The sequence below is a fragment of the Brassica napus genome, chromosome C5 (genome assembly GCF_020379485.1).
Source record: "Brassica napus cultivar Da-Ae chromosome C5, Da-Ae, whole genome shotgun sequence".
Classification (NCBI taxonomy): domain Eukaryota; kingdom Viridiplantae; phylum Streptophyta; class Magnoliopsida; order Brassicales; family Brassicaceae; genus Brassica; species Brassica napus.
Window position 1 is genome coordinate 54,746,015 of NC_063448.1, and position 22,050 is coordinate 54,768,064.

General features: G+C 35.7%; 4 protein-coding genes across 4 annotated transcripts; 3 read left to right on the forward strand and 1 right to left on the reverse strand.

Moving 5' to 3' along the window:
* Positions 1–6,954: 6,954 nt before the first annotated feature.
* LOC106453024 (receptor-like cytosolic serine/threonine-protein kinase RBK2) lies at positions 6,955–10,061 on the forward strand. The gene is made up of 8 exons (XM_013895237.3): positions 6,955–7,377; positions 7,480–7,592; positions 7,760–8,155; positions 8,272–8,523; positions 8,888–9,125; positions 9,210–9,345; positions 9,470–9,619; positions 9,780–10,061. The coding sequence occupies exons 1-8, from the start codon at positions 7,325–7,327 to the stop codon at positions 9,948–9,950; spliced, it is 1,509 nt and encodes a 502-aa protein (XP_013750691.2). The 5' UTR covers positions 6,955–7,324; the 3' UTR covers positions 9,951–10,061.
* Positions 10,062–11,182: 1,121 nt separating this feature from the next.
* On the forward strand, positions 11,183–13,117 carry LOC106453023 (cingulin-like). The gene has a single exon (XM_013895236.3). The coding sequence runs from the start codon at positions 11,349–11,351 to the stop codon at positions 12,981–12,983; it is 1,635 nt and encodes a 544-aa protein (XP_013750690.2). The 5' UTR covers positions 11,183–11,348; the 3' UTR covers positions 12,984–13,117.
* A 364-nt stretch (positions 13,118–13,481) lies between these two features.
* Positions 13,482–15,428, reverse strand: LOC106453025 (gibberellin receptor GID1A). Its single transcript, XM_013895238.3, has 2 exons — positions 15,185–15,428; positions 13,482–14,850 (listed from the first exon to the last, which is right to left on the reverse strand). The coding sequence occupies exons 1-2, from the start codon at positions 15,221–15,223 to the stop codon at positions 13,846–13,848; spliced, it is 1,044 nt and encodes a 347-aa protein (XP_013750692.1). The 5' UTR covers positions 15,224–15,428; the 3' UTR covers positions 13,482–13,845.
* Positions 15,429–19,811: 4,383 nt separating this feature from the next.
* On the forward strand, positions 19,812–21,974 carry LOC106453022 (DNA ligase 1). The gene is made up of 2 exons (XM_013895235.3): positions 19,812–20,033; positions 20,252–21,974. The coding sequence occupies exons 1-2, from the start codon at positions 19,936–19,938 to the stop codon at positions 21,789–21,791; spliced, it is 1,638 nt and encodes a 545-aa protein (XP_013750689.1). The 5' UTR covers positions 19,812–19,935; the 3' UTR covers positions 21,792–21,974.
* The last annotated feature ends 76 nt before the right edge of the window (positions 21,975–22,050 follow it).

Below are 22,050 nucleotides of genomic sequence, written 5' to 3' on the forward strand. Positions count from 1 at the left end.
AACGACACTTAATATAAAACGGAAGGAGTAATACATGCATAAGCATGAGCATAATTTTGCGGATAGAAACTTATTGTCAATGTATTGAATGAATAATATCTATCGGAGCCCACTTGTCCAATTCTAAACGTAATTAATTAACTAACACTCCTAAAAGTCATACCTTTTTTCTTGGGTCTATCAAAATATGTCATGTGTTTTATTTTATTTTCTAAATTAATCATGTTAGTCTCTTGTTCAGAACATAAAATACGACATAAAAATCATATTCTTGAAGGATAAACAAAATACATGCACGTAACCGTCGATATCATAATTAATTATAGAAAACTGTGGATAATTAATACTACCAATTATTGGTTGTAGTATTAATTATCCTCAGTGTTCTTTAATTAATTATTATCAGTTTTTAATGTCTCATTTTAAATTTATTTTTTTCTTTAAAAAGTGTTATTTTACATTTCTAATGCAATTTTTCACATTAAATCCGTTTTTATTTTTTGAATAACTAAAAAAGGTTATTTAAATTATTTTCATTTAATTAATTTTACATGAATAAGGATATCTTATGTATATAAAGTAGGTTTGTGCTCTAAGACCATTTCCAACCCAACTCCAAAACACTATTTCAGTGTGATTTTGACACTAAAACCTTCTCCAATCCAACTGCAAAAATCACACCATTTTAGTGTCACACTATAATTTTACACCAAATTTGGTGTGATACTATTCACTACACTATAACACTATTCACTCCACTAAAACACTATTCACTTATTTTATTAATAAATTGTATAATTAAATAAATGACAAATAAAAAGTTAAATACATATAATATTATAAAATAACTTTTAGTGTGAAGTTTAGTGTTGTGGTTGGAAAAGAATATTTTTTTAGTGTTGAAACTACACCAAAATAGTGTAGTTTTGATACTAAAATAGTGTTATGGGTTGGAGATGCTCTAAGCACAGCCCTCCACCTCATCATCTTGTAATGGGGCATTTTGTGACACATGTCATTGTTTTACACTCTATGTGAATTTCCTTCTGTTCGTTCCGGAAATGATTGTTTGTGGGCTGGGTGGGTTTTTATTAAAATTAATAGGTAAGGCCCAAAATTTAGCCCGTTTACAGAGCCGAACAGAATTAGGGTTGCTCGTCGTCTTCCTCTTTCACGTGTGGCCGCAACGATGTGATTCACCAACTGAAAGCGTCAATTCCAAACTCTGTAACGTCTCCCCGCTCCTTAAATCATCGCTTTACTCTGAGTTTTTCTTAATTATTCATTCTGCCCACATGAGTCAATCAATATACCTTTTCGTTTTCCCAGTAAGTGGTTGAAGCTTCACTTATAAATGTCTCTCCTTTCTTCGATGTTGAGTTCAACTCAAACTATTTCGAAAAACAAATATTCTCATAGCAAGCGATATGGCCACTTTTTACACGCTCCTTGCTGATCTGAGAGTCGGGCAATGCTCCAACACAGCAACACCGCCGAGGTCCGTCTGTTGAGGTTTTGGGAGGCGAGAAACATCAACAAAGGTGGGGAACTGATGAGCCTCGATATGTTGCTCATCAATGAAAATGTAAGATCCATTGTTTCATACTAACCCTCTAAGCAATTACAATTACATTTTACCCTTTTGGGGAATTTGACCGATTAGATCTGCACTTTTGTATGAGCTTACGAGCGAATAATGCAATGTTCATACGGTCGGGCTATATTGGAAAAGATCTAAACTTTCAATGATTATGGTTTTTTTTTGTCACATTGAATTGGTGGTCACGGTTCCAATGATGCTTTTTGGTTCCTCGTGTCTTTCTAAAGCTTAACCCGTTTGATGGCATTTGATAATGAAATTGGATTTAACATCTAATATCCTAACGTTTTTTGGGTCAGGAAAAAGGCAGTTTTGATAGATGGCATCCAAGTTGCTACAGATGAAGTCAAAGGCCTGTGAAGCATCAAAGTTTGTGTCCAAGCACGGCACTACTTACTACAAACAGTTTCTGGAGAAGAACAGACAGTATATCCAGGAGCCAGCTACTGTTGAGAAATGCCAAGAGTTGTCTAAGCAGCTTCCCTACACTCATCTTGCCAGGTCCTTTTCTTAACTCTCTTATCTGATTCTGGATTCGGTTTGATGTGTTTGTTAGATTTTAATTGCGTCGCGTATGTAAACATTGTTTTTAAAAGCTTTCTTCTTGCAGTAAAGATTAAAGCTTTTATGTTTATGTATGTTGTTTGTAGTAAAGGGTAAATATGGTCTGTCCTATGGCAGACTCCTTATCTATGTAGAAATATGTTTTTGACGTGGAGTTTAGGAACCTGTAAGGTGGGCAAATAAACCTCCAAAGATCACAGAGAGTAGAGTTAGCATCAGTTCAGACATCAGCTCAGACATGTGCTCAAGTTTTCTGTTTCCTCAAATCATCAATTCTTCACCATTTCGAGGATATTTGACCGGAACCAGCGTCCACCAATTCTAAACTTTGCTAATTAAAGATGTAAGTTTAACCAATAGTTGAAGCTATTCCGCGTTTATTGTTTATTGTTTCTTACCCTTTTCTTTGTTTTGTTCTTTCGTAGGAGGTGATAACAACGCACAAGATAACATGCCTGGAGCAGGAGAAGTGACTACTAAGCCTTACAAATTAAACTGTGAAATAAGTTCCCCCTGCAACAACCGCTGGATTCGCTGATGCAACAACCGCTGGATTCGCTGCTTATGGAGATACAAAGGGAAATGCAACTGTTGTTTGTGGAGTAACTAATGAAGAAGCAAAGTTGCAGGGGGATAGAGGAAAAAGCCATGTACTTCTTAGCTTTCTAGCTAGCGAGTGGCCAAGTCTACATGATTTTATCTTCTTTAACGCTTGGAATAATTGTTTAGAGTTTCATTGTTTCCTTGAATCTTTTTGTTGCTGGTTTTTTTTACATTGTGTTTTCGTGGCTTGCTCACTATGTTTTTTGTTGGGCCAATTCATTTGAAAGTAAACTCAGAGTTTGATAGTTGTATGCATGTATTTTTAATTTATTATATACGAACTCGACCTCACTTGCAACCCAGGTTGACAACAGGTGGATACAGTTAACCATCGAGAGCCCAACAATATTTTCAATCTCCACAAAAAGACATGTCGCACATTCACAAATACTTAGGTACAACACATAGCACTTATATTCGAAGAAACCAAATAAAGAGCACAGAGTTGTGATTCTTAACAAAGTTGAGATGGAGATTGAATTGAGCAGAACTTGCAGAGTACATGAGGAAGATGTCTCGTTGTGGGTAAATGGAAAGGGGAGTTACAAGAGATCTTTTTCATCGAGTGAAACATGGGAGGTCATCAGGGAAAGACATCAACTATGTCACTGGCACAATGCAGTTTGGTTTAAATATGCGACTCCAAAATACTCGTTTATTTTGTGGACTGCATTAAAAGGAAGACTTCCAACTGGAGATTGAATGAGGCAGTGGGGTGGGAATGTCAATATATCATGTGTATTGTGTTTACTCTGCTCAGATTTGGGAGATTTTGATGAAGGGTATTCTTCGAGATGTATACACAGTGTGGTGGGAAGACTTGTTGAGAATAATGAGAGACTTTACAAGGGAAAAGATGCAGTTGTTCCTTATAAAATATATGTTTCAAGCAGCTGTGTACATGATATGGAGAGAAAGAAATAGGAGACGCCATGGTGAGGGCGCAGTGCCATCGGTCCTCTTGGCAAGGTTGCTTGATAAAAACATGAGGAACAAGCTTACCTTAATACAGAGAAGAGGAGATATCAAGATGGGAGAAGGGATGCAACATTGGTTTGCTACAAGATAGAAGTTCTTTTTTAAAATTTGAGAATTTGATATAGAAAAGTGATAGAAGTTGATACAAAAAGATTAGAAAGGTCACACATGATGTAAAGGGGTCTTTTTCTTTTTAAATTCAATTTAATATTCAATTCAAAAAAAAAAAAGAAGAAACCAAATAAACTGTATAATTAATTTAGATTAATTGATTAACTAAGTTCCCGTTTTAGACCTATAATGAAATAATTGCTATTATATAGTACGGAGATGTAGGACTTAAATAAGAAACTTGTCTCTATTCATTTTATGACTAAACAAAAAAACAAGCTCGAAAAAGTTAAAAGTTACTATCCATTGAATCTGAATACAACAACATAAAGCAATGTCAAGTACATGGCCGGCTTCAACATTTGATAGACCTTGGGGCAAAAAAAAATTAAAAGGTCCTCGAACATATAAAAACATGAAACTTACAAAATTATTACTACGATTAAATACTAAACATGAATGTTTACCACAAGCAAACACATATAATATTTTGCAACTTCTGTGTATTAATGTAACCAACAGTTTTTTATTTTTTTATTATTTATATAGCAGGTTCATGATTTTCATTTTCATTTTCTTCGATCACAAATTTTCATAGAACTTTTGTGTGATTTTTATAAACAATTCTGCTTATTTTTCTTCTTGATGTTTTGATAAGTAATCCCCAGTCTTAATCTAACCTAAATATCAAATAAAAATAAAAATAGCACCTTACAATATGAACTCCCAAAGAAATGCTGAATCTGAAATTGTAATGAACCAAAAAAAATAGTTGCACTATTCAACATACACGATTAGAAATCATATATAGTACAACCATTAAATCATCACTGAAACAAATTAGGAACAATTGATATGGATAAACACATAAAGAGACAAAAGTAAATTGTAAATGTTTAGATGTTCAATAATATCGTAGTGTATTTTGGATACATATTAGGAATTGAAATCATGTTTGGAATGTTTGGTATAAGTTCATTTTGGGATTTTGAATATTTCGGGTTCTATCAGATATCCATTTAAGTTAGAGTTCAGTTCGGATAAAACACATAACCCCGAAATATCATAAAAGAATATCCATCAGTATTTATGTCGGGTTCAGATTAGTTCAGATTCATTTTTATCGGATCGAATTCGGTTCAGATTTTCGGGTTCAGTTTATTTTTCCAGCCCTACATTTTTTCTTTTCGAACATCAACTTTACTTTATGTTTAAAGTTCAAGTATATTAACTTTATTGTGACTATCAACTATTTATTCTATTTTTATTGAATCGATCAGTGAAAACCACTTATGATATTTCTCTTTGACCTAACCAACTTCAAAATAAAATGATATAATAGGATCGCTAACAACTATCAAATGGATCAGAAATATTATCACTCTTTCAACATATTTGCATCTTCAAATATTTTGAAATATTTTATTTACTAAAATCATAAAATTAATTTAATATTCATTAAAAATAAAACATATTAACCTGGCGCGTAGCGCCGGAATACCACTAGTATTAATATATTTTACAGTTTTTTTAATATGTGTGAAATATATCAAAATAATACTTTTAACGAAACAAATATAATACTATTTATTACTTTTTCTGTTTTACAATAAGTGTCTTAAAGGTTTTTGTATGTAAATTAAGAAAATTAGTAACTTTTTTTTGTTTTACCTTTGTTTAATAGAGTAGTTTGTTTGGTTTTGTTAACTAATAAATTAAAAAAAAAACTGAAAATTTTATTTAATGTATACATTGAAAATGTAAAACGAGACTTATAATTATATAAATTTTAAGAACTAAGACGATACATAATATGAAACGAAGAGAGAGTAAGAATATATGTTGACACAAGAAAAAAAATTAAAGCTGCTTCGATCGTTTTCTTGTTTTAATTTCCTAAAATGGACTAACATTTTTTTTTACTAAATATGAAAAGTGAAAAGTGAGTATCTAACTAAAGCCCGTTAGACCAGCACCAATTTTGAACAAGAGTAGGGGTTAACATGAGTTATCTTGTCCTGACCCAATCTGTTAATTAAACATACTTAAATTCCTAAAACAATTTTAAGGGAGTCCATTAGGCCCGCACATATTTTAAGCAGGAGAGAGGGAAATAGAAACCTAACTAAACAAACAAACAAACAAAAACTAATTGAACTTTGTGACAAAACAAAAACCTAACTGATGATACAATAGTTTCACATTACGCTATTTTGAATGTCCCACTATTTTCTACGTAAGAATAGTTTATTTTAATAGGCTACTTCAGGCTGCCGTTGGTGAATACGTAAAAGATGCGTATCAAAAACTTCCTAAATGATGTTGGTGAACACGACAGTATAATTAGACGGTGACCGGTGCAGTCTTAACTAATATAATAGTAATGGGCAAAATATGAACTATAGACTTTTTTATAATTATTTTCTATATATTTTTTTCTATATATTTTTTTAACTTGAGTTCTAAAACCTAAGACAAAAAAAAGTATCTCATAACTAATGGCAAAAATATAGATTTTTTATTGTTTTGTTTTTAATAAAGTAAATTCAGTTTACTTAATTATGCATTTTTGATAATTTTAACAGATTGAATGAACATTTAAAACAACGCACAAAAAATTATAGATCCATGGACCTAAGGCAAATGTCCATGTTGTCATGGGTAAGAGCCGGCTCAGCTGGTGACACTAAGGGTGACACTACAAGAATGTAAGCTGGTACTTAGAGCATCAGCATTGGCATCAGCATTGGTGAACTCCAAGGAGAGTTCACACAGTTTTCGAAAAAAAAAATATTAAAATAAACAAAAGCAATGAACCTACCTCTTGGGAGTTTACTCCAGTGAACCCGGATCATCACTGTAGCGCCGACCCCACGACAAGTGGCGGCCCGCGATTGGTCTTATTAATAATTTTTTTTTAAAAAAAAAAAACAAAAATCAAACAGAAAAAAAATAATAATAAAAAAATATTTTGTGAACCCCTTCCATGGGGTTCACTAATGCTGATGGTCTTAGTAAAGTTTAAAATTAGATTACTCAAGTGGCGGGAATTTAATTAGGCCCTTAAAAGAAAAAAGAATCTCAACAATGGCTTTTGTCCTAAAAAGACTCTAAATTAGGAGATGACTTTGGATAAAGAGACGACTCCTCAGGATTCTATCAATAAATGAAGCTAAGAAAAGTGTCCACTCAATTCAAATTGAAAAAATCAAAAGCATTACCATTTATAGGATTAGAGTCTAATTAATAGTTTAACAAGAAAACTAATACTCCTACTAATATATTCATTGGTCAACGGAAAACAATTAAATTAGTAATCAAATTCAAAACACAAAGACAAAACCCTTTTATTTCGGGTGTCTCGAGACGAACATTAAAAGTTCAAAAATCTCTTCTATTTGTTTCCTATAATCCTCTATCTTTCAATTTCTTAGGGTTTTTGAGAAAAAAACGTTAAAAGTAATTTTAATGGTGGTAGACAAAAGCAGCGAAGCTTCTCCTTTGTGTTGTGCTCTTCCAATGTAACTCATTTCTATGGTTTTGTTTTTCTTTCTCGTTCTTGATTTAGTCATGTATGTAGACAAGAAATGATGTCTGAATATTCTTTCATGCTACTCTTGCAGGTACAGCCCAAAATATTCAAGTTATGCCACTGAAGAAGATTCAAACGACCTGAACCATACTCCAAAACACAAAAGAACCAATGCTTTGCTCACTAATTCTGCTTCAGCTCACGGTAACAACTACTATATGCTTCCTTTGTTCTCTGTTTCCTCTGTTTTATCGTGTCCTTGTGTTTATTTTTTATTTTAAATATATCATTGCTTGTGCACCAAGAAACCTAGTCTCTTGCATGGATCTCACCAATGTCTTGTCTTGTCTCTCTCTCTCTTATCCTCACAGATCTGAGATGTCAAGGGGTAGAGAAAGAGAAGCAAGATACTAACTCACCGAGAGGAGTCCTAGAAGCCTGCTTAACCCGATGCTCAATCTCCTCGACCTCGTCTTCCTTAGACGATCCTCCTCCAAATAGAGAAGCTGTTGAAAACGCAAACGCAGACGCAGAAGCACGCATCAAGAACCACAGAGCATCTTCTAACTGGGGAAAGTTCTTCAAACATTGGAAACGCAAGTCCATGAAACGCCTCTCTTCCTTTCCTCCATTAGCACATAGACGCAATAAAAACGTAGATCAGCACGTAGACGTTCTGAACGTCCACGATATCTACGACTTTCAATCATCTTTACACAGCTTCTCAATCACTGACCTAGAAATCGCAACTGATAAATTCAGCCCCGGTAACGAGTTTAAAACTTTCCTTATAAATGTTTCAAAAAAATAAATTGCCTTATAATATTATACTACTTTAGGGACTGTTTGGTAACGACTAAGAGACCTACTAAACTATTTGCAGAAAATATAATCGGAAGAGGCGGTTACGCAGAGGTTTACCAAGGGATTCTACCAGAAGGGAAGCTAATCGCTGTGAAACGTCTCATAAAAGGCACACCAGACGAGCAGACAGCTGAGTTTTTGTCCGAACTTGGGATTATAGCTCATGTTGATCACCCTAACACGGCCAAGTTCATTGGTTGTTGCATCGACGGTGGAATGCATCTCGTTTTCTGGCTATCTCCTCTTGGAAGCCTAGGCTCTCTCCTCCATGGTTTATGTTCCAATCCTAAATTCTCCTTGAATCATACTTTTTTTTTTGACATCAAAAAGCTATTCTATCGGTTAAACTAGAGGTGATTTGGGAATCCAGACTTACCAGACCGGGACATCACAACCATAAAACAATAAATCTCTATGAAAAGTTCTCGCAGTCTTAGCTAAAGCATATGCCGTCTTGTTCTGGGCCAAAAACATGATTACTTTTAATTATTTATTTATTTTGACAATTTAGGATCATGCAACCTATATATAATATTTTTTAAAAAAAGGGAGTTAAGGCAAATGTTTTATCTGGTTGTGCCCAAAACCGACCATGGTCATATATTTGTTCTAAGTATTCTGTTTATTCTTTGCAGGACCTTCAAAAGATAAGCTTACTTGGAACAGACGTTACAAGGTGGCGTCAGGAACAGCAGATGGACTAATGTATCTACATGAAGGTTGTCAAAGACGAATCATTCATCGAGACATTAAAGCTGATAACATTCTCCTCACCGAGGATTTTCAACCGCAGATTTGTGATTTCGGATTAGCCAAATGGCTTCCTAAGCAATTGACGCACCACAACGTATCCAAATTCGAAGGAACATTCGGGTAACGGTTTGTATATAAAATGTTTTATAGATGTTTTAAATGATTCTGTTTTGTATATGGTTTAGTTGAGAGTATGTTATGTAGGTACTTTGCGCCGGAATATTTTATGCACGGAATAGTTGATGAGAAGACCGATGTTTTCGCCTTTGGAGTACTTCTCTTGGAGCTTATAACCGGCCATCCTGCTCTTGACGATTCTCAGCAGAGCCTTGTCTTATGGGTGAGTATACGGACCGGTTTGATATATGAGGCTTAACCTAACCGGTTTCATAGCTAATTAGAAGTTCCTTTTATTATTACGTGTTTGGTACACAAGTAATGTTTCGTTTTATTTATGGTCACAGGCCAAGCCGTTACTAGATAAGAAAGAGATAACGCAATTGGTGGATCCGTCTCTTGGAGATGAGTATAACCTAGAAGAGCTTAGCCGGTTAACTTCCACGGCTTCTTTATGCATCGAACAGTCTTCTCTCCTACGACCTCGGATGAGCCAGGTACAAAAAGATTATTCCATCCGGTTTGGTTCCGGTCCATACATGTAGTGTTATTCAGTTTGAGCTCTAAATCTTTTCTGATTCTTAAGTCCGGATTAGGCGTCGTTTGTGATCCTTGTTTGATCCGTTAATGGTTATATTATCTTTTCAATGTATTCAGGTTGTGGAATTATTATTAGGTCAAGAAGGTGTTGATATGACTCTAAGAGAAGACAAGAGAAATATGATGCAACGAACGTATTCTGAAGATTTATTAGATAGTATAGAGTATAACTCAACTAAGTACTTGAGAGATCTTGACCACATTCGAGAGGTTGCTTTAGCTTCTTGAAAAATTAAACAAAAATTATTATGTAAAAAAAACTATTTAGGTTTTTGTTATTTGGAGAATGTAAATATGAAATTCAAGTCTAGATATAGTTACCGTTTCACTCATTTTAAATTCGATTTCATACTACTAAAACATTTTCATACGAAAATTACTACAAAACAATTTTACAACGCAATTCTATATATCTATGACTATGAGAGTTTATGTATAGGCATATATTTGTATCACACTGAACCGCATTATAAAGATTCACATGTAATGGTTCCATTTTACACAATTTTAAAAACATTTTGATAAAATAATTTAAAAAAAAAAACTATATAATTAGGAATAAATCGATTTTTTAGGATTTAAATCATAAATTTACATGGCATTGAAACATTAATGAAACTTTAATCAAAGCTACTTGATTAAAGGAATACTACTAATATTTTGGTCTAGTGAAAAAAATTGAACCGGATAGGAAATATTTATGACTAATAAACCGAAGAGACTCATAAAATCGACGGGTAGACTAAACTTAATATTCGGCGTTCGGGTACCCGTTCGGGTACCCGTTCGGGTCTATTTGAGTTTTAGGTTTTCGGGTTTAAAGATTTCAACTTCATTCGGGTATTTCTAAATTTCGGTTGGGGTTCGGTTCGGATTTGGATAACCCATTTAAATTATTTTTAAAATTTTAATATTCATTATATGCTTAAAATTTCTCAAAATCTGTAAAACAAAATAATATTTTACATATAAATTTGTATAATATATGTCCAAATACCAAAAATTAACATATAAATTAGTTTGATTTGAATATTTGGATAGAAAATCAATAGACATTTCAAGTGTTTTGGTGTTTTGAATATATTTTAGCTATTTTAGACATTAATTTTTGACTATTTATGTATATTTTCAAGTATTTTAGACAACTTAAAAGTTTTTAATATATATTAAATCTAAAAATAAGTAATATATTTAGGTATATAAATGTATTTCGGCTACATTTGGGTATCCGAAATATTTCGGTTCGAGTCGGGTTCAGTTTCAGTAATTTTGAATTTATTCGGATATTTAATCAATTTCGGTTCGGATTCGGTACTACTTTTTCGGATCGGGTTCGGTTATTTGGATCCGAATTTTTTTGTCATGTAACACACCCATTTGCAAGTTGCAACAATACAGATTTACGAAAATATCCTCGTAACTGACAGAAAAGATCGATAAGATATCCCACCCCTTAAATTCTGGGACCCCAACTTTTGAATTTTCGAATTTACCCCCCCAAATTGGGGTCTCTTTATCTTCCCAATCTCCCTCCCTCCTCTATATCTGCAACACTCCCATCGAAATCCTCAAACCCCCATAAACCCTAATCCTCCGCCGCCACTTTCCGCAACTTCGAGAATCTCAATGGCCAAGAAGAAAGGGACGCGTAAGAGTGACGCCACCGTCGACGATACTCCACAAAGCCACGACGAGAAAGCTACTAAACTTAGCCGGCAGTCTTCCATGGAAGAAGACCACCACGAGAAGGTCCAGAACCTGAAGTCTCTCAACGCGATGCTCGTCAAGCAGACGGTTGAGAAGCGGCAGCAGATCGATTCGCTGGCAAATGCCAAGACCGAGCTGGAGACCGAGCTGGCTCGCTACGGCGCCGAGAGAGGCGAGATGCGTGGCGAGTTGGATCAGGTTAGGGACGAGAACCTGGGGCTGAGGATGGAGTTGGGGTTGGTTATGGATTACGTCGGGTGTAGGTTTAGGGAGATGGGCGTTGGAGTGGAGAGGGTTGTGAGGGATAGGGATGTGATCAAGGGCGTGTTTGAGTTGCAGAGTGAGGAATTGAATAAATTGAAGGAGAGTGTGGTTGTGCTGGTGGAGGAGAGGATGGTGAGAGAAGAGGAGAGGATTGAGATGGAGAAGGCTATGGAAGAGAAGGAGGAGGAGATTGAGGGGTTGAGGAGTGAAAAGAATGAGATGGAGATTGTAAAGAGTGATCAGAGAGGGGAAATCGAGGAGTTGGAGAGGAAGTTAGGCGAGGTGAGTGATGCTGTGGAGAGTTTGAGGAAGGAAGAGAAGGCTTTGAGGGGTGTGGTTGTTAGGTTGGAGAAGAATCTTGATGAGTCCGTTGAGAAAGAGAGGGTGATGATGGTGCAGATTGGTGTTATAGGGAAAGAGAAGATGGTTAAGGAGTCTGAGCTTGAGAGGTTGAATAAGGAGAAGAGTTCAGTTGAGAAGCAGATGGTGATGGTCAGTGTGCAGTGCTTGGATAAGGAAAAGTTGATTGACCAGTTGTGTAGGGAGAAAGTTGAGCTCGAGGAGCGTGTTTTTAGTGGGGAGGCAAAGCGTGTTGAGTTGAGTCGTAAGGTTGATGAGCTAGAGCGTGCCGTTGCCGCGCTGCAAAAGGATTGTGTTGATCGAACCGAGACCAATGAGAAGCTTCAGTGTAAAGTTGGAGAGCTAAGGGATGCGCTTGAGCAGGTTGAGGTCGAGAGAGAGGAAGCTGGTAAGGCGCTTGATGAGGAGAAGAGACACGGAGAGGATCTCAAGGCAGATGTTTCAAAGTCAGAGAAGATGATTGAGACAACTCTAGTAGAGCTTGAGAAAGTTAAGATCGAGCAGGAGAGTTTATCTACAGCAAAGAATGATCTGGAGAAACAATCCAAATCACTGAAAAGCGAAAAGGCTATCCTGGAAAAGAAGCTTCTAGAGCTCACAAAAGCTATCGATGCTCTGATAGAGTCCGCTGGAACGGATGCAAAACGCAGCTTGGTGATGCTAAAGCGCGCCGCATCCGCTGTGTCGCACTCAGATAGCGAGCAGCAGAAGCAAGAAAACGGAGCGGAATCCTATGCCTTGGAGCTAGAATCAATAGAGAAAGCGTTCAAAAACAAAGAGAGCATAATCGAGGAGATGAAGAAAGAAGCCGAGTCAATGAAGCAGTCAACAGAAGAGGCGCACAAGAAGAAGAGCTTCTGGACAGTTGTTTCCTCCGTAACAACGATTTTTGCTGCTGCATCCTTTGCCTATGCCTCTAGGACTCGTTAAGCACACCTCAACATGGTTTTTTATCCCCCTTGTTCCCTTGATCAGCATCTCACTAGAGCTGTTTACTTCATGCCTTGCAAAATAATGTTGTTTAGGTCTCAACAACTCCTAATATGAAATATAATCTTTCATCATGAGCATTCGTTGATTTTCTTTAGCCTTGTTGAGTGGGTCAGTGACTGAGAAGCAAGCAAAGGTTGAGAACTTTCAGGTCTCAGAAGCTGTCTTGAACATAAGTCATATGTTTTTGTCTGGTGTGAAAAGCCACATTATTCACAAATTTCTCTTCATTGAAAAGAGTTTGCATACTCATGGAGTCATGGTCCATTCCGTATGTGGTCTTAGTTAAGGTGGACTCCGCTTCTTTTGTCCTTTTTAACAAGCTTTAGCTGTTCATCATTGTACCAACTACTATGCCTTTTTGGCCTTTTGAAACACTATCATGCAAAAGATCTAGTCTTTGTTTTGTCGTTGTGATGATGTTAAATCAATGTGAAAGATTCAAAATACTCATGGTTAAGTGCAATCCTTATTTTGTAAATACATCAGAGTACAATGAAAAAAAAGGAGCAAAAATACAATACAAGATAACTCCATAAGCTAAATACTACATACATTCTTGGAAGTATATATCCATTAACTATCACTCCAATGCTGAAGAAACAGCTTTATAGTTAAGTAAAGACTAACAACTACAAGCCAAACATTATAAACAACAAAAGATGTCACTACTACTTTGTTCCTTTCCAAGTCTCTGAACGCACTTCGCTGTTCTTCTACTGGCTTTAGGCTTTTCAGAGTCACAGTTGCACACGCTTCCCACAAAACACCACACAAACTAACTAAAGCAACCACTAAAACCTCAACTCTCCGCGTTAACAAACGCAGCAATCTCATCCATAACACTATGAAAATAACTATTATTAGGCAACAGGTAAAACCCAATAGTAGCCTTCTCCAAATGCACAAGCCTAACCTCTTTCCCCGCTCTCTCCAGCCCTTCCGCGTAAGCTAACTGCCAATCCTGAATCAAATCCAAACCCGCCACAACGACAAGACTCTTGGGAAACCTCAACCCTCTTAAGCTCTTCGCTCTCGCCCCAAACGGGTTACAAGCAGGATGCTCTCTATCCTCCCCTTCAGGCAAAAAAGCTTTCCAATACCAATCACGGTCCCTAACCGTCACAAAGTACTTCCCATCAAGACGCTTCTCAGACTCTGTCCTCTCCTCCCCACCAAACATGGGGTTAAGCAGAACGTTCCCCAACACATCAATCCCCGCTTCACCGGCCTTTAACGCCACGTTATGCACTATGTTCCCACCTGAGCTATCTCCCGCTAAAAAGATACGAACCTTCGAGTCTTTCTTGGACTCGAGCCACGTCCTCGAGTTCACCCAGTTGAGAGCCGTCCAGCCATCGTCGTAAGCGCAAGGGTAAGGGCTTTCAGGCGCGCGGCGGTAGTTCACAGAGACGACAACGCAGCCGCCGCACGCGCCGACGAGCCTGCGGCAGAGCGTGTCGTAGATCTTGCTGTTGGATGAGGAGTGAGCGAAGCTGCCTCCGTGGAAGAACAGTATCACGGGGACTATCTCGTCATCAAGGGGCTTCTCGAGGTCTAGGACACTAACAGGTCCCTCTTGGTCTGATGCGTAAGCTGGTCTGTAGACTCTGCTTAGGAGGCTGGTGGTTCGGTCTATTACCACGTCGAATGAGAACACGCCGTCTTCGGGGTTGGCGTTTGCGGTGACTTTACGGTCAAGGTACTCGGCTAAGTGGCGGTTGAACGTTCCGTCTGATCGACGGAGGAGGTTGTAGGATAGTTTGAAGGTGGAGATTAAGACCCATGTGTTGAGAGGAACCACTGTCTGCATTAAAAAACAAACACGATTAGAGTTTAATAAGCAAACATTAACACACAAATACACAATCTTTTGATTCAAAAATCAAAACAAGAAAGCACAGAGAGAGACTATCAAACAAAACGACACGTTTCATCACCTTAGCTTTGAATTTCTTTATTTATTTAAAAGATTGATGTAGTAATCCAATCAAACTAATCTAAATAAGCTCAGACACAAGAGCAGAACCGTAAGAACATCAAGAACCTAACTTAAACCGGAAATAGAAAGAGACCCATTTGTTTTCACTCGATTTAGAAACTTTTAAAACAAAATTAAATCCAGATGCTACAATACTTACCTTGCTATCAATAAGATTAACTTCATCGCTCGCTGCCATTGAAGCAGAAACTCCTTTTGTTAAGACAACACAGAGACGCGATTGAGATCGAAAGGACGAGACTTTCCAAGTCGAGAACCGAAAACTCGTGGCTTGATTTGCGAAAGTTAAAAACTTCAGATCAAATGGGTTTAGTAGCTTAAAGAACTAAAGCATAAACACAAAAGGCTTGAAAGGAAAATATTTATAATGCGCCAAGAGGAAGAGGATAAGAAATATCTGCGTATTTTAGCATGGATACGATCACGTGGTGTAACGTGCGCGGTTAAGTCGGACAAGTCCATTGTAGGGGGAGTAGGGCTCGGTAAATCAACCGGATACAAACAACCAAACCGAACCCGATCAAAAAAAATAGTACCAAATTTGAATCAAAATTGATTAAATATCCAAACAGGTTCAAAATTTTGGTATTCAGAGAACCGAAACTGATCCGAAGTATTTCGGATACTCGAATGTATCCGAAATAGATTATATATCTAAATATATCATTTATTTTTAGATTAATGTATATTTAAAATATCCAAAAATATATAAGATACTTTTAAATTGTCTTAAATACTTAAAAATATATACAAATCAAAAGTAAATATCTAAAATAGCTAAAATATACTTAGAACACCAAAAATATTTGAAATATCTATTGATTATCTATCAAAATATTCAAACCAAACTAATTTATATGCTAAGTTTAGGTATTTTGAGATATGTTATTCAAATTTATATGTAATATAGTATTTTATTTATAGATTTTGAAAATTTTAAAATATATAATGAATTTTAAAATTTTAAAAATTATTTAAACGGGTTTTTCAAATCTGAACCGAACCCGTAGAGATCCGAACTAAATCCTAACAGAAATTAAAAAATACTCCCTCAGTTTTTATATGTAAGTAGTTTTAGCAAAATAAGTTTGTTTCACAATATAAGATGTTTACACAATCCAAAGCAACTTTTACATTTATTACATATGTTGTGACCAATCTAATAATTCATGCCTTTTTATTATTGGTTAAATTTATGTATTAAATGTTATTTTTTCAAAAGTAACAATTTTCTTAATATTATCACTTTTAACTAAAATTACTTACATATAAAAACAGAGGAAGTATCCGAATAGGGTGAAATATTTGATTCCAAAAATCTGAAACTCAAATAGATTTGAACCAAATCCCCGAACACCGACTGCCAGGGAGAGTGTGTGTGAGAAGACTGTTTGGTGGGCCTCAGAGAAACTAATAAAAAAAAATAGCTTTAGGTTAGGCTCTCTTAGCTTTATTTCTTTTTAAAAGTCTTTTAATTTAGATTTCTTTTCCTAAAATTGATATTTTTTCGAGTGTCACAAACACAAAAGAGATAATATTTCTAAATTGATATTTCTTTCAAGTGTCACAAACACAAAAGAGAGAATATTTCTAGAAAAATCTGTGAAAAGGAGAATTATATATATAAAAATTGTAGTATATTCTTCATTCATGTCATATATAGCATCAATACTATATCATCAATAGAATAAAGAAAATGTTCCACGACATCTTGTGCTTATTACATTCGTTTGGAAAATCGAATAAAAAATGTTCACAACAGTATCTTTTATCTCTGGATACCACTTAATGATTAGTAAATTAAGACAGCTGGGTTTACTGGCATGTAATTAATATTTACTCTGTTTCTGTCATTTTAGCTTATTCTTTTTTCCTGTTACATAAAAAGTATCGTTTTAAATTTTCACGGCAGTTTTTATTTATTTTCAGTTGAATATTAATTGTAAAATACATTGATTTAATAAATAAATTTATTTATCTCAAATAGCATTGTTCAATTAGACGTAATTAATGAAAACATAAATATATTTTAATCAATTTTTTAATATGTGTAAAAAATATTTAAATAATACTTATAATGAAACGGATGGATGAAGTATATTCATGGAATTAACTTTTTATATGGAGTTGTATTAATGTCATTGTTGATAGCTGTTACCAAATAACGACAAAGAAAAAAATAGCAAAATCACTCTTGCCGACTAGCCAACATACCTAGCTTCGTATGTATGTCTAGCAACTGCCGAAAATCATACGACTATTCTGGATTTACAAAGATAATTACAATGCATAATCAAGAGTTATATATGGATACTTTGCTCAGTAACGCAGCTGAAAGAGTTGTATATACGATAATACGAAGCTAATCAATAAGACAATAATCTATAAACTATCCGTATCCTCTCCTTAGTAATCATGCATACTTATTAGTATGTTTTTTTGAACAAGATACTTATTAGTATGTTAGTCAGCACCAACATGAAAGAACGAACGAACGAAGCCGACATATTTGCTCTCTAACGTATTTAGTTTTATTCTTTCTTTTGTCACTATCTATATTCCATATATGTATCTCTATGTAAGCTTCAAAGGTCGCCGACTTTTGACGTGCAAACATAAGCAGATAGAGAGCAGATTAACTTCTCCAAACAGATGTAAAACTTTTGGTTTACATTTGTCCATTTAATTCCAACTATCAAAAAACTTTTGCTAGCTAGTACATAAACTTACATATCCTCAGGTCTCGTTGTTGCAAAGTACTCTTTTAAAACTATATGGCTACCTGAATTCCATTATATTTCTTAAGAAATAGTTAAGAGTCAACTAAGTTCCGAATTAGATATAGGTAACAAAAAGCTAGGAAGTGACGTGTTGGTTGTAAAATACTAATGGTTTATAGCAAAACTATGAATGTCTTTTGGAAGCATTAGAGATTGGCAGTCAACATCTTATGGACGACAACAGCTTGTTTCCTACTTTTATATTTATAAATCTCTCAATTTTTATAACATTTTTAAAATGTTCTTTTCTTTCATTTGTTTGTCGTATTATTAGGGTTTCAAATTCACCATCTCACCTGTCCCTTTCTTCTTTATTATTCTTTGTCACTTCCTCTAACCTTTTATCTCTTTTCCATCGTTCTTCCCCCTCAAATTTGTTTTATTCATTTATCACTATATCTTATTTAATAATTAACTTTTGTTTTTATAGATGGAGTACATAGCAAAGTAGATGTGCAGCACTTATTAATTACGACTATCTATGTATCGTTATCATCATCCATGGGCCTTGTCTTTGTATTCTCTCGGATGTCCTAGTGCATTTGCTTTTGCGGTTCTTGTTCATCAACATGTTTTGTAAAACTGTAAACATAGACTAAATCCAAATAGTCCTCACAACAAGTGTCACATCTTGAACTAATTATCATATGAACACAATCCCACGAGAATTAATTAGACAGCATTTGTCCAAAATCATTCATAGCATAAAATTATGCAGTTATTATACCCTTTTTTCTTAATATTCTATATCAAAACATTTATTATTAGTAAGAAACAAAACTAATCATTTCATATTCTTATTTTTTTTCTTAACATTTAGACCAAAAAGAAAAAGAAACAAAACTAATACCATCACAAAGCTTTCGCATATGAATATATTATGCTTCAGGAAAGGAGTATTATATCAACTTCTTTACATTCAAAGTTACAAAAAAAAAAAAAACTTCTTTACATTGTGAAGTTTCTCGTATTAATAATACATATTGGGCCATCCAGAGAAAATAAAACTTATTAGGCCTACAGATAAAGTATATGGGCTTATTCATCTAATACTCAGCCTTTTAACTGTTTAAGTGTTTAAGGAAGATTTGGACCAATTTGGTCAAAGAGTCAAAAACAATGTGTTCAAAAAATACTAAAAAACTAAGGACACTTCCGTTATTTTTTCGGTTCGGTTCGGTTTGGTTAGTTCGGTTAGTTCGGTTCTAATATTTTTCCAACTGAAGTAAACCATAGTTAGTTTGGTTCGGTTTGTGTTCGATTCGGTTTATATTCGGTTTGATTTGTATTCGGTTCGGTTTAATTAGATTCTTCTTAGTATAATTTTTCTAAGAGAAATTATGTTTTACAACATAAATTATGTAAACATAAACTATGTGAACTAAATTCAATATAAAACTGAAACAAAAACCTTTAAAAAGTCACAAAAATATATATAAAAATTAAAACAAATGAAAATTGACTAAAGTAAAAAAACGCAACATCATTAGTAATGTCTCTTATATATCATTAAAATTAAAAAGTCTGCAATGAATGAAATATTTTAAATCAAATATTTTGATGATTACATATTAGGTTAGAAGAATATATGTTAATGAATAAAAATGGAAAATATGTGGTTTAGTATTAGAATTTTAGTATATTGGTATTAATAATATTTTTAATTTAAATAATTACAAAAACACATCGATTTCTCGGTTCGGTTCGGTTTTAAACCGAACCATTCGGGTAAGGAAAATCTTCAACCGAATGGTTTAAAATAGAATTTGGTTCGGTTTGAATCGGTTTCGGTTCGGTTAGTTCGGTTTGACTCGGTTCGGTTCTGTTCGGTTTTTTTGCCCACCCATATAGAAAACAATACTATGACATAAGCTGATCCTACGGCTTCAAATACATTAATCTAACGGCTCTAAAACAAATGATTCCCAAAAAAAGCAATCATAACTTTTTTGCGTCTCCCTCCATTTTTAGCAAAACACCATCACTCTCGATTCCATAATTTCTCATCTAAACCGAGAAGATAAAGGAGTAAGAGAAAAATATCTGCAGGTTTTCTCTATCCTCAAGCTCGAAAAATCCGATCTTGAAGCTGTTGAAAGGAGGTAAAGTCATGATGGAAGCAGATTCTTCTAATCTCCCTCGAGAAGTCACGCCAGAGCAGGTTCCGGCGCCGGCGACGGAGCGAGATGAACACCAGACTAGAAAAAGGTTTAGCCTTTCTTCATTGGTTTTTGTTGAGTTTCTTTCTCAAGAGGCTATTGCATTCACTCTATGCTTTGTTTGTTTGCTATATAGATGATTCTCTCTGAGTTTTGTCTGTTGTTTGATTTGAAAATCACGAAGCTAAAGGTCTAAACTTTTTAAATGGGTTTTGTTCAGTTCCTATAGAGGGTCTGATGTAGTCGTTTCTTTTGAACTGTGCTTAGGAGTCGTGGCTCTGATTCGATGCTAACCGAGGGTGCTTCTTCGGGGTTACATCAACTCTTAGATCAGCTTCAGGTAATATCTTCACCTGTTCTTCAGTTTACAGACAAGTGGAGAGAGATCCACGAGGAGTATGCTACTTTGCAAAGTTTGCTTAAGAAACAAGCCGTGAGATTAGATCTGAAGGAGAAGTCTTTGATGGAAAGAGTTGTGGAGTTGGAGAAGAAAGAAGATACGTTAAAGGATGTTGAAGAGAGGGAGAGGAAGATTGGTTTGCTTGAAAAGTCATTAGAGGAGAAAGCAAAAGAGAATGATGTGAAGCAGTATCTGGTATCGTCACTTCTCAGGAGATTGGAGTGTGAGACAGCGAGTGAAGCAGCGAACGTGCTTGAAGAGAAGGAGAAAGAGGTTGAGCGGCTTTCAAAGTGGAATGATGAGAGGTCACGTGAGCTAGAGAAGGCTGTGGAAGAGTTTGAAGCTAGGGAGAAGAAGCTTAGATTACTTGATGAAGCTATTAAAGAGAAGGTGAGTGAACTGGAGAAGAAACATGAGACGTTTGATGCTGAACAAATACTAAAAGCTGAGGAGATGGAACTGAAGAGAAGAGAAATGTTGGCTGAAGTGGACAAGAAAGAGAAGAGCTTTGAAATGGAACTGAAAGCTAAAGCTGAGGAGATGGAGGTTAAGGAGAAGCAACTTGAAGAAAGAGAGAAAGAGCTTGACTTGAAGCAGAGAGAGTTGGAGAAAGTCATGGAGAAGCTTAAAGAGAGGGAGTTACAAGAGCGAGCTGGGACTTGTAAGAGATCTAGCTTGTTGGCAGAGAAGGGAACTGAAGCTGGTTCAACTTCTGCATCATCTCCACAACAAAGAGACAAAGCGTGTGAAGAAGAGACTGAGAGAATAAAGATTGTTGATTCAGAGTTTCATGACTTCAAGAACACAATGAGCTCTTTCTCGGTTGACAAAATATGGGCGCTTTACGATCCTCAAGACGAAATGCCTCGGTTATACGCTAAGATCAAGAGAATCAACAAGTCACGGCTGAGTCTCGACGTGACATGGCTTGACCCTAAAGAGGATGAATCAGTTCCCGTTGCTTGTGGGAGGTTCACACGCGGGAGAGGAGGAACAGTGAGCTACTTGGCGTTTTCTCACGAGCTTAAACCGATCATACACGGCAGGAACATCTCTGTGAACCCCCAAAAAGGTGAAACATGGGCTCTTTTCAAAAACCTGGGACAGCAGCACAAGCCTCCTTATAGATACGACTTGGTAGAAGTTGTGGTCGGCTCCAAGGATCATCAAGGCGTTGGAGTGGCCTACCTAGGGAAGGTTGAAGGGTTTGTATCGGTATTCAAACACGCTGCACAGGGTAGAGTCGTTAAGCTCGTGATCAGACCAGATGAAATGCAGAGATTCTCTCACAGAGTTCCCTCGGTTAGACTGAGTGGAGATGAGAAAGAGGGAGTTCCTGCTGGTTCTTTTGAGCTTGACCCTGCTGCTGTTCCAAGCTACATACTCCTTGGTGGAGAAGGAGCCTGATGTGGTTCAAGTTAATTCTGCAGAAGATGTCCCTCTTATTGTCTTTTAGATTGAGGTTTGTGTTTTAGTGACTCTGATGTTAGTTCTTGTAATAAGTAGAAGTATCTATGATTGTCAGAAGATGGATTTTCTTAGTGGCAAACAAACAACAATATGAAAATAGTATGGTTCTGGTTACACAAATGAATCTATTAGAGTGTTGGTTTACAATGGTTTAAACTTGGCTTATTCCGGTTGAATCTTACTCTCTCTCTATGTA